Below are 19,001 nucleotides of genomic sequence, written 5' to 3'. Positions count from 1 at the left end.
AAACAAAGGGTGAATGATAATATATATGTATATAAATCTTTACACTATCAGTGTACAGATTTTACACTCTTTCATTATTGTCAATGGCATACAACTCATATTAACCCCACACATGTATACATTATTTTTCCAGCTAAGATGAAATACAGCTTTTCATAGTTGGCTTCAGGCCCCTAGTAGTTGTATTATATTCTAACAAAACATCAAGTGCATGTTATATGTCGGTTGTCTTTTACATTTTTTTAATCAGTTTTGTATTTTATGGTGTAATATTCTAATTAGTTTGATTTTTTAATTAATTAGAAAACTAGTATGTGAAATAGTATTTATTATGAACCTTGTGATTATACGATTATATAAATTATATTCCATTTTTACTACGAATATTTTAGTAAAGAATTTAGTCTAGGTTTCTTAAGTGTTGACACTACCTATTCCACAAAGTTAATTGAAATCACACTTTAAAATGCAGTATTTTTATATTACAATTGGATTACGATCTACACTTTGAGTTGAGCAAGGTTGAATAGATGGTATATAGTGTTTTTTTACAAGATTTATTATGAATTATGATCGAATTGAGACCAAATCTAAAAAATTAACACAATAAATTATCAAACTAATTAAGGAGACGCATTAAACTTAATTAATAGTCTGAACCGGTTTTTTCACCTTTTACATGAATAACATGGTTATTCTCATATTTAAAATATGTGAATAATTAGAATCTTCTCTGATAATTAAAGATAATAAAAACTTATACTATTTTTATGATTCAAAGGGAAATTACTAAAGGGAATGGTGTATCTCCTGGTATAAGGAGATAAGTTATCTCCTCCTGCCAGTGAAATCATGACATGTATCATGTTTCATCATTTACTATAAAAATATTTTTAAAAATAAACAAAATAGTATACATGTCACATTTTTATTAGCTGAAAATCTCATGATATAAGGAGATACATTATTCTATTCTAGGATATTAATCTTGATTCTTTGATTATTAAAGGAAAAGATCAAACTATAAATTCTATATTACTGTCAATTATCAATCGGTGTGTCATTTTTCCTCAAGCATATGTAAATGTCAACTACAACGGCTGTCCGATTATTATAAACATTAATGATAGAAAGGACAAATGCATTTTAATATAAGATATAAAGACTACTCATTAATCATAAGTTAGATTTGTTTTTCACTACCTAGAGGCAATAATTAAGGGAAACCATGTTTTTATTAAAAACCTAAATATGCATTTCTTAATTTGTCAAATACTAATTTAAAACATTTTCTAGTAATTACTTTTTCCTTTCCATTTGGCTTTGATGGGCATAACCAAAATTTCCTTCAACTTGGATATATTTCATTTTATATATAACCTAGGATCAATGTCCCAATTATATCAACATCATTAATATTTATAATAAATTCATTTAATTTTAAATTATTAATATATTATCAATATCAACAAAGTGTTAATCTAATTGTGTAAGACTCTGCTAGATCTCTAGAAAGACCAAAAAATTAAGAGTTCATTTCCTAGAAATGACACTTGTTAGAATGGGCGTCCATACACCCAAAAATGATTAATTGTTTAACTATAATAAGGTGGAAGAATATCCTTAATAAATACAAAAAAAAAAATATAGTATATTATCAATGAATATAACTTAATTATGCTCATTAGTTTTTTATCATGTAATAATTTCTCTGTACACAACAAGTGACAAACCAAACACAAAAAGCTTCCAACAATGTCTTTTATCAAGGAGGTAAGAAACTAAAGGTCCAACCATAGTCACGAGCAACAGCAGCCTATACTCACAATACTATTTTGTTCATGACTTTTTTCACCTGCCGTCATTAACACAAAAGTTTATTAGCCCCAACATTTTCGACCTTTTAGTTTTTAATATGGATCATGTTTTATGGACTCAGCTAAATATCTTTTCAAATATGAAAATATATTTTTGTTCAAATAAGTTTATAAATTTTTAATGTTGACTTTTAGGTCCAAAAACTATAACCTAGTATTAGGACTCGTGGATAATTTATTGTCATTTTTTCTTGGCAACTGATTTTTTATTACATCTCAATATATTATATAATATATACTTTAAATAAATTCCAATTTATTGTACAATTAGTTCCCAAATAGATCTAATCAATTTTCAGGTACATATCTGGCATATCATAAGTTTTTACTAGTTTTATAATTTTCAATTACATTCTCACAACTTACTATTTGAATTTATAAAAAAAAATTAGCCCGAATTTCTTTGCTCTTAAATAAAAGCCAAGGAACGTATTGGTTCATAGTTTTATAGATACACAAAAAGAAAAAAAGCTTTAAGTATAGTTAGATGATTCAATTAATTACCTTATACAATGTGTATTCAATCTGGTGTAGCATGTATAGAGTATTGAGAATTCTTCTTTAATTGATAGGAGACCCTAACCAATTAAATTTTGATAAATAATTATATTATTTTCAAAGTCTTGGACTATTTAGTGTACAATACAAAAAGTTAAATATTTTAAAGATGACTTTGAAAAGTGACAATACAAGATCATATATTTACTGCTAGTATAAAAATTATACATTTAATATATTATTATCGTTAATTTATATTATTTATTGCTTACTTTTGATCAAAAGTTAATAATTTAAATATAAATAATAAAAAATTCTTGCATTATCGATCGATATATGGAGATACTTACGAGATAATAATAATAATAATTGGAATAATATAATAACCCAATTCACACTCAACCATGTGCCATGCTGCATGTCCCCGCTGGATCACACATCCATCCATATTCCACAGCTTTCACATGACACTGTGATGGGTATTTTCAGAACCATCACGTTCTATTCTTACTAACATAAACCACAATAACAACAACAAATTAATAACAACGTTGTTCACTTTCAAAACCATTCCCTCAAACACATTTAAGATTATTATGCTCTGACACACAACTCTGCTAGGCATGGATTCCAAGATTGTTCTTGATTATGCTTTGTTTCAACTCACCCCAACCAGGACCAGGTGAGATGATTTACACCATAAAGTTTGATTTTTTATGGCACCCCAGATTGATATATGCTATGTTTTTTGTTGCTAACTTGTAAAAATTTATGCTTTTTCAATTATAACTTAGTGGGTATATGTGTTTGATAATTTTGCAGATTTGAGCTAGTGGTGTTTTTAGGAGGTAAATATGAGAAAATAGCTTCTGGGTTGTTTGAACCTTTTGTTTCTCACCTCAAATTTGTCAAAGATGAGATCTCTAAAGGTGGATACTCAATTAAGCTTCTTCCTCCCAACAATAGTGCATTTTGGTTCTCTAAGGCCACGTTTGAGAGGTGATTCTGTCAATTTTCACTTTTTTGGCTTCTGGGTGATGGAGTCTGTGGATGGTTGTTCATTCGTTTTTTGGGTTTTAGAACTTTATTACATGTTTCCAATCAGTTTTTGAAGATCATATGGATCAATTACCTCATTATTGAAAACCCCTTAATGCTTAAATATTGTAATAGGATTGGTTTGTGAAGAGCTCTTGAAATATTCACACAATTAGCAAAAGGGGTAAAACCATTTTGTACTCATATAAGGTTTTAAATCTGAGTCCGCGACGACAGACGTGAATATGTCAAGGTTTTGGAGTTGCCAAAACCATATCATGACCACGTATTGCCACAATTGTCCTAAACGTCAACATTTTGGAAGTTTCTGAAACCGCAACAGTAATTTAAAACCTTGATTACCACCATAGATTTTCATTTTTAACCCCTGATAACTTTTTCTATCATGGCTTAGGATGTGTAGTGAGAATTATTTCTATTGTCTATTCCAAGTGTAAGATAGTGTAATAAAGAAGTATCACTCTGTACATAAGTGGTTCAATTAAAGAACATATTAGAGGATGAACCTATACACTTTTTCACTTAGCACATGAATGAAGATTTCCCATTGTTTGGATTACCATATCACAACAATTTCACACACCGGAAATTTCTTTTATGAAATTGCAAAATCAAATGAATGGAATGATGCAAAAATAAAATTCCCAGCTCTTGAACGATAACTCTTATGATTAATAATCATCAAGAACTAGACCATTCTGCATTTTCCCACAGTCAGTAGTCACTTGTCAGTACCCCTCTTCTCCTCCATCGAGTACCCAAATTGATCCGGCATTCCGACTTACAGATTTTTGAACATGATTTTGATCTCTTAATTTTGTGTCTTTTCTCTCTTTCTCTTCTGACATGCTGCAGTATTTTACAGATTTGTGCGCTTTGTTAGCACACCTGCTGTTTTGGAGAGGTTTGCCAGCCTTGAAAATGAAATCGTGCAGATTGAAAGTTCATATCAAGCTAATGCATCATCAATGTCCATTGCAACTACAGATGAAGGTATGGTTAGAGTGTGCAGCTTAAACATGCTCAGTGTTATGTGCTAGAATTAATTTCCTAGAAATCATGCTTATCACGTCTTATCACCTATGAATCGATGAAGTTAAATCCATAATATTCCTTCACCAAATTGTATGCTGATTAAGTGTCGCCAATTTGCAACTAAAGTTTCATTCTGTGTCAGGAAGCATGCCACAAACCAATGGGTTGTTAAGGAGGTTAAGTGATTCTACAAAGGTATTTTATATCCTCAGAAGTATATCAAAGTTACTTAATAATCTCTTAAATTTCTATGAAGTATGTTTTGTGATTAAAACGGCGGCCCAGTGCACAAGGCTCGCAGTTAGTGGGTTCTGGAGAGGGGTAGATTTATGCCGCCTTACCTCCACAAGTGGAGAGGCTATTTCTACGATTTGATCCTATGATGTTATGATCACTAAGCAACAACCTTACCGTTCATATTTTGTAATTGCTACAGTTAAATGGCGTACTTGACGATGTTGACAATAAAGAAGAGGAAAACTCAAAGTAACTTTCTAACACTTAAATGGTCAATTTGATGAAATCTTATCTCCTTTGTTTGGCTAGTTCGTAAGAAACTATTACTAACACATTCAATTTTCGTAATGATAAGAATCTCGCTGCAACGTCTATTGGAATCTCGAATAGCATTACTTCGGAAAGAGCAAGCAATGGCTTATACACGTGGTCTTGTTGCTGGATTTGAGATTGACAATATTGATGATCTCATATATTTTGCAAATGCATTTGGAGCGTTGCGTTTAAGGTATGAACTGGAAAATACAACTGTAAACTGTCATGAATTCTATTATTTTGATAATTGACAATACTTTGTCGATCATCCCCTTTATGCGATGAGGGTTACATTAGCTTCTGACGTCCTCTCATTCCTTAAAAACCTATACATTATTGAGATTCATGAGATGATTTTTTTCCGTTTTCATTTTCCAATAAAATCTAAATGCCATCCTGCATTTCAAGACTACAATATACATCAGCAAACCAGATTTGGGGGCATTTCTGTGCATCAAAGCAACTCTTACTATGTTTTCTTCAATATATGTGGACTGGTTGATCTTGCATCATTGACATAAAAGTTTAAGTTCAATTTTGAAACCAATTATAGGTCTTCATATCTAATATATGTAGGGAAGCCTGCATTAATTTCAAGGAATTATGGAAGAAAAAGCATGCAGATGATCATTGGATACAAGAAGTTGCCGCAATGCAGTCATGCTTACCTCCGACACTCTCATTTTCTGAAACATCAGGAATAATATTAGCTAATGATGTGATTGCCCAAGACCAGAATAACATTCCTTCAGGCGACGAACAAAAAGGTATTTGATCATGGTTGTTCTTTTTTCCTTCCTTTACCTTAACTACGGTACGGGCATTGGAAAATAAAGAAACTTTTGTCATATAAGTCAAATCTATCAATTTGTTGTTCACAATTTTCATTAACCAAAACCAAATCATACGCCTTTATACGCTTCTTTGTTTTGTTTGTCATTTTTTCTTGGGTTCAAGCACAAACATTTTTTTCTTTAACTGATGTAGACCAAACTTTTAATATCTCAAGTCATATCAACCTATTAAATGGCAAAAAAATTTGATTTGTGTCACATAAGTCTAAGTAAGGGAAAATAGAATATTGAGAATGAATAAGCACAAAAATACATCGGTTATTTGATCTAAGGGGATGCCATGTGCAGATTCGAACTTGCCTACATCAAATCAGATGCCATCAAATACAGCACATGTTCATATGCCAATAATGCCCTGGCCTTACAATGTTCCTCCGTATATGTATAATCTTCAAAATCCTATTCAGCAAATGCCTTCATACCAAGGATATCCTATGGCTAATATGCAGTCTATTCATCCTTACCTTCCAAGAAACATGAAATGGCCTTCTAACCAGGGAGAGAATCATAAACCATCAAAGAAAAAGGAGAAATCTCGGCATAAGAAAGGACCAGAAGAATATGATGACCAGCAGACAGAGTCCAGCGACCCTGACTCCGAGAGTGAATCTAATTCAGATGAACTACGGGACTCAAACAATTCATTGAAGGATGATTCGAAGAGGAAAAATCACAGAAGAAAGTCCTCTGGAACAGTCGTGATTCGTAATATCAACTATATCACTCCGAAAAGGAGAAATGGAAATGATGACGGACTCTCTGATGAATCTTCTGTAGATGATGATGATGTCATGAATGAAGAAACCATCAAGCACAAGGTTGGTGCTGCACTTGAGTCATTGCAGAAGGTCCATAAAGTTGAAAAACATGCTAATGGAAAAAAATCAAAGGCCCGGCGCAATGGAACTAAATCAAGTGATGCTGCTGAGCATGATCTCACTGAAAAGTCGAGTGATGCATCTGAGGGCGGGAACAAAAATGAGAACTGGGATGCATTCCAGAACCTTTTGAAAATAGATGAGGACACTGGAATTGATGGATCGGAAAGGGTAAAGAAAATTGACGTCCAGGATGAGCATTTTGCGGTGAGAAACATTGAGGAGGAAAGAATGCCATATGATGCTGTTAGTTCATTTCATAGCTTGGATTTCAAAGAAGTTCCGAAGACTACTAAAATCTCCAATGACTCCTTTGTTGTGACTCAGAGAGATGGAGGAAATGAAGATGAATCCAGGTTGGATGGGTATGTAGATAACTATGGTGTAGTTGCAAAGAGTAGGAATTTTATGAGTGAAGAAGTACTGCTATCAAATAGATCAAAAGAACCCAGAAATGAACTTGGTGATCCATTATCTACTTTTATTGCTGATTCATCAGTAACAAAGGGGAAAACAACAGAAGATTGGTTTATTGTTGATAATTTGGATAAGATGAGGAGCCCTGATCCTTCAGTTATGCCTGCAATGTTTGACGGTGATTGTACCTTGTCATCGGTTAATGATAAATCTCCATCTGAAAAACAAAGTGAAAGAACTTTCACCGATGATTCCTTCATGATACAAGGCCAATTGGTAGATAATAGTATTTCTGACTCACGATGGAAGACAGATATAAGTATGGCTGCAGATTTAACTCCTGCCAGCAAACTGGAAAGTTCGAATGAGAAGCATGCTTTGTCAAATAACCATGAGCCGAATGACCTCTGTGTAGTTCTACAACGGGATTCGGGAACAGATTCTGTTGCGGCCTCGTGGTCCATGGACTACGAAATCGACTTCTCTTACTCAGAAACTGATAAAAGATCCTCCATTGATGATTCACAAGATAATGCAAATAAGGTTCCTGTTATTCCTGAAAAACCCAACACGAATAAAAGCAATGTTTCAGGAATAAGAAATACTGAAAAAGAATTGAAGTCAAAGACTTCGCGCGGATCCTATGGAAGAGGCAAGCCTGAAATCATCCCTCGGAACAAAAGGTCACCTCTGACAAGCAAGCCAATAGTTCAGAAGAGCAAGCGCGAGCAGGTATAACGAATTTTCATATTTTCAGTTGCTTTGTTATATTTTGATGCTTTCCACACCTACAACATTTTCCAATAACATTTAGTAATCCTAACTCCTAATATTCTATGCTGGTAACAGGAAGATGAGATTAGGAAGAAGATGGAAGAAATCGCGGCTGAACGCCAGAGGAGAATTGCCGAAAGAACTGCATCCTCTGGTCTTGCTCCAGCAGCGAAGGTTTCTCCAAAAAGTGACAAGAATAAGATTCAATCCATGAAAGATACAAACAGAAACAATTCTGTCAAGGTCAGGGGAATATAGCTAAACTGTTATTACTTATCAGCATTGGGTTCATTCAATTCAATGTGGATGCAGTCATATAAGTCATTGGATGATATTCAGACTTGTACTCACTCTATATTTATTTCTTTTGTAATTTGATTTACAGTTGTATGTTAATATTTATTTCTTTCGTATTTCGATTGAAGGTTGTATGCTGAAACTCGATGCAATAATAAGGTCTATGTGATTAAGAGTTCGAATTTTCCTACTAGTCTATTCGAGAATAAGATTGTATATATCTACCTTCCTTCAAAGCATGCTTGGTGAATGCCTTGGGTATTTATTGTATATCTAAAGGTTCTTAGTCCTCAAAAGTGTGCCAATCTTTTGAAGAAGCCAAATTTGTGTTGTAATAGGTTGAATTTGTTGGTAAAATAATTTTGCAACAGGCTTTTTTGATAAAGACATTTGTATCCCTGAAAATGAAAAATCTTGGATTAATCCTTAAAACTTACAAATGATGGTCAAATTGTTCTTAAATTAATCCTTTGAACAATGATGATTTGAGACATAAACAATCATAGTTGAATTTTCATGAGTCCCACAATTACATAATCAGATAATCTTCTAATTAGAAACAAGAAAAAACCCACAAAAAATGTATGAAAAATATTAACCAATGACTTAAGGCTGGTTAACAAAATCAAATATAGAAAAAAAATTATTTAAACAATGATGATTTTAAATGCATTAAAAAATTGAAATGTAATTTTCAAGACATTGTTTTGTTTTTGTTTTTAAGTGTAAATTATGCTAACATCCCTGAGTTTTAATGAAATTACACAAACTACCCCTTAATTTTTTACACCTATAAAAAACCCTAATTTTTTTGTATACATTAAAGAGACTACCCCTTTGTGATAAATAAGTGTAGTTTTTTAAATAAAAATGGGTGATAAATATAATTAAGTTAACCAAAATATGGTACATTGTGGAAACAAGTATAAATAACACACAAGTCAATATATTTTCATTATTTTTTGTTCGGTACAATATAATATAAGAGTGATTTAAACAATATCTCCTTAGAATTATTGATTCATCTTATTTCTCATGCATGAGTAGTTAGTTGTAATGTATGTATAACAAATTAAGAGACTTTTGGAGGTGTAAAAAAATGGAGAGGTAATATATATAATTTCACTAAAACTCAGGAGTATCAATGTAATTAGCTCTATTTTTAAATATCATTAATGAATACCCTTAAGCTGGTGGTTAACCTGACTTAGCAACTAAATCAAAACATGTAAGTACATAATCTCTTACCACACATATAGGAAAAGCAAAACAAAAACCTATTCTGGTACGACACGTACTACTATTGTACTAGTCTTTCTAGTTAGTGCAAGACCAGTACATCACATGTACTATCATGTGAGAGTGTGTTCAAACCTCTATACTATATATATCAATGTTGAAGTAGCTAGTTAGCAGCACTACATTTTGTCCTAACTTTGAGTTCATGGGTAACCTCTATTCTGCACTACTGATATCCAAATTAAAGGCATCATTTTCAGCACACAAATCACACTAGATTCTTATTGGAAATGTTTGGTCGCAGAATAGAGGTTCCCCATGTCCTCATAGTTAGGATGGGTATTTTGGAGCATGAACAAATGATCTCAGCAGTGCCAGCGCCACCACCTAGTGCACGGTAAGCAATGTCAAAGAAGAGACTTCTATGGTATGCAGATTAAGGCCTTTGTGATATAAACTTTTTGTGATCAAAAAAATATCTTTTAATTTGATGTTATCATATGCGGTCATAATATGGTTAGATGTGGTTGTATTAGTACTCACTTTCAAAAGGTACCAGACAAGGTAATCCTATGACACATTTCATTTTTCTTATGATCGCAGAAGGTTTTGCTTGTTTGATTTGCCAAGCTAGGAATGATAGCCTTTTTTAATGTTATAAAATCGATACACTTTGAATGGAAGTGCGTGACCTTCAATTTGCAGAAGATACAATTCTAGTTTGCAAACTACCGATTCAAAATATTTGGACTTTAAAGACTATTCTCAGGTGCTTTGAATTAGTTTATGGTCTGAAAGTGAATGCATAGAAGAGTTTTTGTTTGCTATTGAGGTCCTTGATTTCTTTAATTTAGTAGCAGCTTATTTCCTAGCTTGCAAGGTTGGTTCTATTATGCTTCTTTAATTGGGGGTCCTGGTAGGGGCAAATCCAAGGAGGATGGCAACTTGAAAAAGCTTAATTGATGTTTTGACAAGAATGTTTGCTTCTTGGAAGCGCAATCATATTTCTTTTGGAGGTTGACTAGTTCTTTTAAATTTTGTTTTTACTACTATTCCTACATACTTATTATCTCTTTATAAAGCTCTGAAGAAACTGTTTACCAAGTTTGTCAGTATTTAGAGGAAATTTTTGTCGGAGAACAAGAGAGGTGGTAGAGGTATCTTGGGTGTCTTGGATTGAGGTGTGCAAGCTAAAGTCCATTGATGGCTTGGGGGTTATAGATCTATCTCGGTTCAATGATTCTTTACTTGGGAAGTGGATATGACACAAAATTCAGGAGAATGATGTTTTTTAGGTTAAGGTGATAAAGTCAAAATATGGTGGTGAGTTATACCCAAGTTCTTCCAGTTTGGCGTCTACATGATGAAAGACTTATGCAAAGTAGAGACTACCATTTGGGAGCACATGGGTTGGTTTGATGTGAGCATTTGGAGGCAAATATGGGATGGTACTCAAACTCTTTTCTCGCTTGATATTTGGGTGGGGAATTAGAGTTTGAAGGAGGTATTCCTTAGACTTCTCTACTTAGCTTTGAATATTAAGGCAAAACTATGGCTGAGTGTGGTGTGTGTATCGATGATGTCTGGTCTTGGGAGGTTAATTGGCATAGGAAGCTGTTCCAAAAGAGAGAGAAATTGGACTACTTATTTGTTGCTCTCATTCAACCTCATTGTTGTAAAAAGGATGTTAAGGACAAGTGGAGCTGGAGCTTAGACCCATTCGAGAAGTATATTGTCAAATTCGCTTATTTCATTCAAGTGGATTAAAGTCCTTCGCCTTTAGGTAATATTTTTTAAAAAAAAGTGTTGAATTAGTTGTGCATCCAAAAAAATCTCTTGTTTTATTTGGAAACTCATTAGACAAAAACTCCCCACAAAGATAGAGTTATTAAAAAAAACAAGTTAATCATAGGGTCGAAGATGTCAAGTGTGCACTATGCTTCAACCATGAGGAATAATCTATTAAGTATATGTTTTTTTATTATGATTTTGCCTCTTTTGTTCGGAAAAGCTTTTATTCTTGACTTCAAGTTTCTGTTACAACTCCAACATCTTTAATTGAATCGCTTAATATGCATGACACTCTTAGATCCAATTCAAAAGAGTCAAACTTATGAAGGATGTTGTTGTTTACTATAGTATGATCTATTTGGATTATGAAGAATGAGCTGACTTTGTCATATAAGGTAGTGAGTTATGTGTATATTTTGGATTCGATACAAGTTAGACCTTGGACGTGGTTTCTATCAAAGGTTGCTCCAACTACTTTAGTATTTGCTAATTGATATTATGACCCAATAACTTGTATTTCTTTATCTTCTTAAATGATCTTCTTTTGGTTCTTCGCTTGTATTGAGTTAGCGCCTCTTATACTAATTTTTAATACATTTTGCTTAACGAAAAAAAACTTCGTTTTAAATTTCGAATTTTGCCTTAATATTATAGTTGACGAGGATCACATGTTCGGAAGAAAAAAAATCATGTTTTCATATTTAAATCAATCAAATTTTAACAATTAACATACGAATAATACTTTATATTTTTATAAATTTTCTTTTCAATTAAATATCAATTTTTAATTGGGTGAGAATACAATTGGGATACCAAATAAGATAAGCCTTCTATATATATATATATAGGACCCGTTTATGTGACGTACATGCCTATATACTTAATTAGCCAACACTTACTAGTTACTAACATGAAATGGGAGAGATTATAATAAATGTATGAATGTGTTGAGTATAAGAATAAATCATCACATATTAATTCAATATAAAATTATAACAGATGTCACTCCATTTGATTTAGAAAGTGATCCTAAGCATGTGATCCCATGTTACATTGTTTATTTAACTTCAAAGCACGTAATACTTTAAGATTCACCATCCCTTAGCTTACATAGATTAGAAATATTAAAAAACATATATTTTAACAAAACGAAAATAAGTACACAGTTTTTATTCAAACTCTTGAATGCCATCACTTGTGAAACTCCATCGTGTGCACAAGTTTTTATTCAAATTTTTCAACTTCATGATCACTTATCAAACACTATCTTGATACCTTCAATGGTGACACGCCCTTTCTTAAACATGGGTACCAATGTCACCAACACAGACTCATCATCTTCAGCGCCCAAATCCTCCAACAATTCTGTTATCCCAAACTTCTGTCGAGTCTTCATCTTTTTTTCCTTGCCATGCTTGTGCTTATGAGGTACATGCACAAAGGTTCCAGCAAACTCAGTCTTGATTGGCCCACCCAATGCAACATCTTCATCATTTATATATACATCAAATTTTATTCCAAAATGCTCTTCAAACTGAATCCCTTCTATCACCAACACCTCTTCCTCTTGTTCCTTCTCTTCCTTGCTCCTACTCTTCTTGGGCCTCTTCACAACAATTGACACAATTGAATCCAAAGCCAAGGGAAACTTGGTTTCTTTATGACTATGTTTCTTATTTGATCCTTTTGGAACATTACTTTTCTGAGGTGAAGGCTTAGCATGTAACCATGGGATATCAACATCTTGGTAAACATATCCAAGCTTTTTAGTATCAAGACTGTCCTTGACTTTGACACGGACAAGGTTCTTCTTCTCATCATAGAAAAGAAATTCAGATTCTAACCAATCAGGATCTTGAATATCTCTTCTATTTTTACCAAGACCTTTCCATATTGTCCATAGCCTATCCACATTAGCATGGTGAGAATAGAAAATAGGATCTCTTCCTGCGGAGTAAAGGTTCCCCATGTCCTCACCGTTACTGCTTTCACTCCTGGGTCTCCCAGTCCAAACATGGACAGGACCATGAGGACTGCTTTCCACAGATCCTCCTCCTGATTGAAGATTTTCTTTATCTCCGGCGCGGATAGGATCGCCGAAGAACAAAGATGGAGTCTTGGAACCTGACACTAGTTGGGTGTACATGAGCCTAAGGTTGGATAATACTTGCTCTTCTGGTGTGATTGTGTTGTCAACAGGAGTTTTAGCCTCGGGATCAAGGTTAAGGTTAACAAGCTTAGGTGGTTGATTATTTGGATCTCGTAGAGTATCATATAGCGGTGAGTCAAGTTCTGTATAAAAGGAAGGGATTGTCATGCCTTTAGGGTTGTCCCAGCTCCAAAACGGGATAGTAAAATTTGGGTCAAGGTCTTCAATCAAGCTGGCCAAGATTCTCTCATAGAAAAAGATGTACCAACGGTGGAAGGGAAAGAAGAGCCAAGAATTGTGAACTTGCACCACATGATCAGCGTCACTGGACCCAGGTTGGGGATATGCACCATCACAATAAGCACAATGGATGTTGGCTTGTTGGGTGAAATTTCTAGGGTCATCAGCAGGTAGGGCTTTCATGCGACGAACAGCTTCTTTGTAGTTTTTGATATAGGTTTCATCAACTAAATGTGCAGCTGGTCTAACCTTAACTTTGGGATTCAATGGGAACTTGAAGTCTATGATCTTTGATGAAAATGGAGGGCAACAGTTTATTGGATCACCTTTGACTGGGTCAACTTGATGACACTTGCTTAGATCTGGAGCGAGGATGGGTGCAGCAAGGGACAATGATTCATTGGTTAGGGTAGCTGTTGTGCCATAAAGGCCAGCTCCTAGGCCAATAAGCATGTCTCTTCGGTCAAATATCCCTAGATCATTAGTAGGTTCCACTACTGTGTCATTATTATCATCCTTTGTGGCTTTGCATGACACCCTAGAAACGTAGTATTGGTTTGGTTTTGCTACTTTTGAGGCCTTGGTCTTAGGGTTTTTCAACAAGAAGGAACGAAAAGAAAGAGAGGTTCCAGAGGCCCCATTGTTGGCAGTGATGGAAAGAGGTGGAGAAGGGTATAGAGATGCCATCAAATATTGATTGTATGTTGATATAGGCTTCTCTTTCGCGCTCTCATTTTATAAACAAGTTGTGAGAATGTTCTATCTAATAAAATAACAAAATAATTGTACCATAAACACTGGTAAATTTTTATGGTAGTTTATTAGTATTTTTATCAACTTTCAACCTTTTTCACACAATTTTTTAACTATTAGACTAGCTTATGATTCTTAAGCATCAATAATTTAATATCAATTATCAAGTGGTATGGTGATTCTTTGGCTGTACTATTCTATCTTCCATTGTCATGCATCAGAGGGCTATGAAGAACAGATTCGTCGAACACCCTCACGTGTTGGTGCCCGACATATATCTGACATAGATATGCTCAGATTCGCGAATGATACGTATCCGTAGAGTATCCAAAAATTAAAAAAATAAAATAAAATAAATAAATATCAAGGCACGTATCATATTCGTTTTCAATAAAATATAGGATAACATATATTCGTTTTCAATAAAATAAGATAAGATAGATTCATTTTCAATAAAATATGATAAGATAGATTCGTTTTCAATAAACACCAACTTATTTAGAGGCCACACAGACTCATACATACCAACATATCGTCACACCATATTGACCCTCGGATAGTCAGTCCACCATACCGGCTCTTTGATCCACAACATCGCTGTCAAGGAGGAGATGAAATTGATATTATTTCTATTTCTAGGACTAAACAATAAACAATTTTATGAATTATTCTACTCTATTTTCTAGTTTTGGTACTTTGAAATTTAGAGGACAATGATTTTCAATTTCCATTATATTTTTTACTTTGAATATTTTGATTTACACTTATAGTTTTATCATATCTTATATATTTTTTATTATTTTATACACATATCCTTTATATTGTATCCTATATTTTAGAAAAAATGTGGGTTGACGTATCAGATACATATTATATCCGACACATATATTCGTATCCGAGCTTCATAGATCACGTGCCATTAATTATTCTCGGTCTCATATATTCGGATCTTACATTAAACATAATCACAATCATAATTTAAAATACCTTTAACTAGTGAAATTACAAAATGTTGTTCTACAACCCCACTAGGTAACATTACAAACTTAGCTGCATCCTGTGTTTGTAAGTACAACAAGTAAGAATTGGTAAGTACCCTATACACTTAACTCAGTTTTATTTTAATAAACAAATATATTATAAAAGAGTGTAATGGAGTGTCAACCCAATTATATTTTACATAAAAGTTTAATATAAGTAAAGGGATCAATTAATACACCATTGTATAAAAATATAAGAATTAGATCCTAAATTTGTGAAAAACCATAACCAATATCTTATTTGAATAAAACTAAATTTTCCACCCTAAAAATAATGTCGTTCCTCATAATCCAAATAGACTAAATATCAATAAATCACAAAATTCTACACATACCAAAACTTATCCCCAGTTCACACTTAAACATATTTTAGCCAGTCATATAATCCTACACTTTTTGCTTTTTAATAATCCCTCATGCATATTGAAATGTCTCTGCATCAAATTTAAGAGCAATATCAAATTCCAGCAGGGCAGTTGCCAAAAACGATACGTGAAGTTAAAAGTGAAGAATAGATTCAATAATGAACATTTTGGTGGAAATCATTTCACGAGTGATGGTTAAGGTGGAGAGGTATAAGGAATGAAGTAAATGATATTGTGAGTTTGAGTCTCATTCATAGTAAATTTAAAAAATAAAAAATGGAATTATAAAGTAGTTGATGATTAAGAAAGTAAGGGTGGAGTAAACGAGAGTTGAAAGTTCAAGTCTTGACCCACAATAAATACTAGAATACTAACGTTTTCCAATAAAAAAATTATTCCCCTAACTTTGATATTTGTTGGCAATCTATTATTTGAATGAGTCTCCAAAAAAACTAGTACTATTAATCCAATGTTTTCTTATAAGAATATAATAACAAGAGAATCATATTATTATTTCTTATCTTAGTATTAGGGGTGAGTAGGACTCTACCTTATCTGCTCATCTAATATGACCTAATTATGATCGGACCCTATTCATTTTGTGTCTCCTTGAATTTATGACTGAGTTCGAGTTCAAAAATTAGACATTGTCAATTTTAGGACCAGGTAGTGACCAAACATGACCCAACATGGTTCATCTCATGGTTAGTCACTCATCATCATATTTGTATGTGTCTCTATTCAAATGTGCATAAAGTAATGATACATTTTTGGTCGAATGTATCATTGGTTCTCTAATTTTTCATCATATGTACGTGATTAATAATATATACATATATCATTTTATATGTCAAATTAAATATTCATAATAATAAATAATATTGAGAAGACTTTATCTAAATTCTAAAATAAGTATACAATATATTTAATCGGGTCTAGGATCGGAGTCAGGTTTAAAGGTTGACTCAATCGATATTTAGGGGTCAGGTTAGCTTTGTTCTAGGGACGAGTTCGGATTCAAAACAATGATCTGACCAACATTTAGAGTCAGATAAAGAACAATTATTAACCCGTCTCAACCCGACTCAACCCGACCCATGCTCATCCCTTAGTTAGTTAGGAAAAATATAGTAATTCTGTGGGATTATACATTTTACAAGGTTAAAGGATAGTTTTGGTTCATCTCCATATGTGATGTTAATAGAGTAAAAAGTATTTAAATATTTGTCACTTTAGTTTGGAAAAGTCCAAGATACTCCCTAAAATTTTAGATCACTTGCAAATTGGCATCACAAACTTTTAAATCATCCTAATTAACCTTTAAACTATTATAATTATACCACTGGATTTTTATTTATTCAATTTCTCATTAAGTTACTAACAGAAAAAACATGTAAATTTAAATCTAACTTTTCACTAGTGTTAAAATATTTTTTCGCATCTATGTATAAATGATGTTTCTTTAGATCAATAAAATAGACTTCCATTGCCTCTGTTTTTTAATAAGGTTTGGGTTCTAGGAACATGTGAATAGAGTAACAAATATTAAATACCCGTCACTTTATACACATAAGTTTAGTATGTTTTTAGTGAATTTTACTTATACATAGATATATTAATATTTTTTCTTTTTTTAAGTGTAATATTTTGATAAAACACTTCAATTCAAATTTCACATGTATTAATAATTTCTCTCTCAAAGTTTTAACCAGTGTTTTAAGAACCGGACCATACCAGACAGTCTGATTAGTCCGATTGTTGACTGAACTCGAAAACGACTTTGACATGTAGTCTTAGCCAAATGAGGATTGGACCGCTTTGAACTGGAGGAATTCCGATCCAACCATGTTAAACTCAATTAAATTAGATGATTAATCCGAGAAGTAAATCGGATGGCTCACTTAAAATTTAAAAAACAAACACTACTCTAATATTTTGTTTTACCTCAATCCAAAAAAGTGAAGACATATTACTTTAATATAATTATATATTTATAGACAAAAAATATTAATCATATATGAAATCACCCGATCAAACCTAACGGTTTACCGTTTAAATCGATTAAACCTAATATAAAACCTTTTCCAGTTTAACGTCCAACTTCTATTTTACACCATTAGTTTTTAACAAAGATATATTTTTATTTAAGTGAGTTTTATAAGATATAGATTATTACTACTAGGCCTAATAATTTGGGTAGCTGATGTATGAATATTTGTCTTTTAAGCAATTTAGCAATTTTTTATGATAATACTGTCATATTTGTTTCTCCTAGATTTGTTTAAAATGAGGACTTCACATCATTTTATTGTTATTATTTTTTGATAAGCAAAGATGTATTAGTATAAGCAAAGAGATGTTAACTTAATATAAGAAATATCAACTAAGGATCTTTTTAGAGTACATTCTTATACAAAAGACAGGGTCATTGTACTAATAGCCAAACAAAAGAGAAGACATACCACATTTTGAGAGAAACCAACTCCAAGATCTAGCTTAATCAAATTCAAGATATGCACAAAACTAGTTTCCTTAAACGAAAAAATGACATCATTCCTCATAATCCAAATGGGTCACATCATACAAACCAAACCATCCTTCATAAATTAGAACCTTTGAAACTTCTATCAATATCATCATGCAAAGACGACTCAATAACCTAAGTAGGATTAGTTTATTGTTATTATTGATAGGAAGTCTCATTTTAAAATTGATGTATGAGTCACAAGCCTTGTATTTATTTTCCCCTCCTCATACAAGCTTCTCAGTTTTGTAACACGCACAGGTAAACATTATAAACGTTTTTTTTATCATCAAACAAAATTTTTTATTGATCATAATGATAGTGAGATGTGGGGAAAATGGGTATTCCATACCTCAAGAAATTATAACAAATTTAACGTTGTTTTCAACATTCAATAGGGTTCAATACTCATTCAACATAAGACAAATATACACTTACAAAATTTTACTATCGTCATAGTCCATTAATTTAACAAATTTAATCTCCTTACGCTACACGAGGTAATTATAAAATTTAAATACTCGTTTGTTTTTCATTAACAGGAAAAAAGTAGTAATAGTATTGATATAAAAAAATATTAGCCTTGTGAAAATTTAAATCCACATGGGATATTAGCCTTGTGAAAGAGGCTGCTAGAATTTGTCCACCAACTCCTTTGG

At 32.6% G+C, this 19,001-nt stretch overlaps 2 protein-coding genes across 3 annotated transcripts; one reads left to right on the top strand and one right to left on the bottom strand.

The window, feature by feature from the left end:
* On the top strand, window positions 2,744–18,251 carry LOC109334358. Of its 2 annotated transcripts, XR_002106090.1 has the most exons (11): window positions 2,744–3,057; window positions 3,198–3,374; window positions 4,300–4,427; window positions 4,612–4,664; window positions 4,906–4,955; window positions 5,062–5,214; window positions 5,598–5,788; window positions 6,164–7,902; window positions 8,020–8,264; window positions 8,370–8,372; window positions 18,238–18,251. XR_002106090.1 is itself a non-coding variant. In XM_019570091.1 (9 exons), exons 1-9 carry the CDS (start codon window positions 2,999–3,001, stop codon window positions 8,200–8,202), a joined length of 2,733 nt encoding a protein of 910 aa, XP_019425636.1. In that variant the 5' UTR covers window positions 2,744–2,998; the 3' UTR covers window positions 8,203–8,359. The 2 variants fall into 2 exon arrangements, 1 of the variants encoding a protein (XP_019425636.1); XM_019570091.1 differs by lacking the exons at window positions 8,370–8,372; window positions 18,238–18,251 and having other exon boundaries at window positions 8,020–8,359.
* Window positions 12,304–14,376, bottom strand: LOC109334359 (polyphenol oxidase, chloroplastic-like). The gene has a single exon (XM_019570092.1). It carries the CDS (start codon window positions 14,345–14,347, stop codon window positions 12,521–12,523), a length of 1,827 nt encoding a protein of 608 aa, XP_019425637.1. The 5' UTR covers window positions 14,348–14,376; the 3' UTR covers window positions 12,304–12,520.

The sequence above is a fragment of the Lupinus angustifolius genome, chromosome LG19 (assembly GCF_001865875.1).
Source record: "Lupinus angustifolius cultivar Tanjil chromosome LG19, LupAngTanjil_v1.0, whole genome shotgun sequence".
NCBI classification, from domain to species: Eukaryota; Viridiplantae; Streptophyta; class Magnoliopsida; order Fabales; family Fabaceae; genus Lupinus; species Lupinus angustifolius.
Note: the sequence above shows the minus strand (reverse complement) of the source record. Positions and strands in the feature narration are given on the sequence as shown.

Coding starts and splice junctions, on each gene's coding strand:
- LOC109334358 (XM_019570091.1), top strand. CDS start 2,999: ATGGATTCCAAGATTGTTCTTGATTATGCTTTGTTTCAACTCACCCCA. Junction 3,058..3,197: donor CTCACCCCAACCAGGACCAG/GTGAGATGATTT, acceptor ATAATTTTGCAG/ATTTGAGCTAGTGGTGTTTT. Junction 7,903..8,019: donor AGAAGAGCAAGCGCGAGCAG/GTATAACGAATT, acceptor TGCTGGTAACAG/GAAGATGAGATTAGGAAGAA.
- LOC109334359 (XM_019570092.1), bottom strand. CDS start 14,347: ATGGCATCTCTATACCCTTCTCCACCTCTTTCCATCACTGCCAACAAT.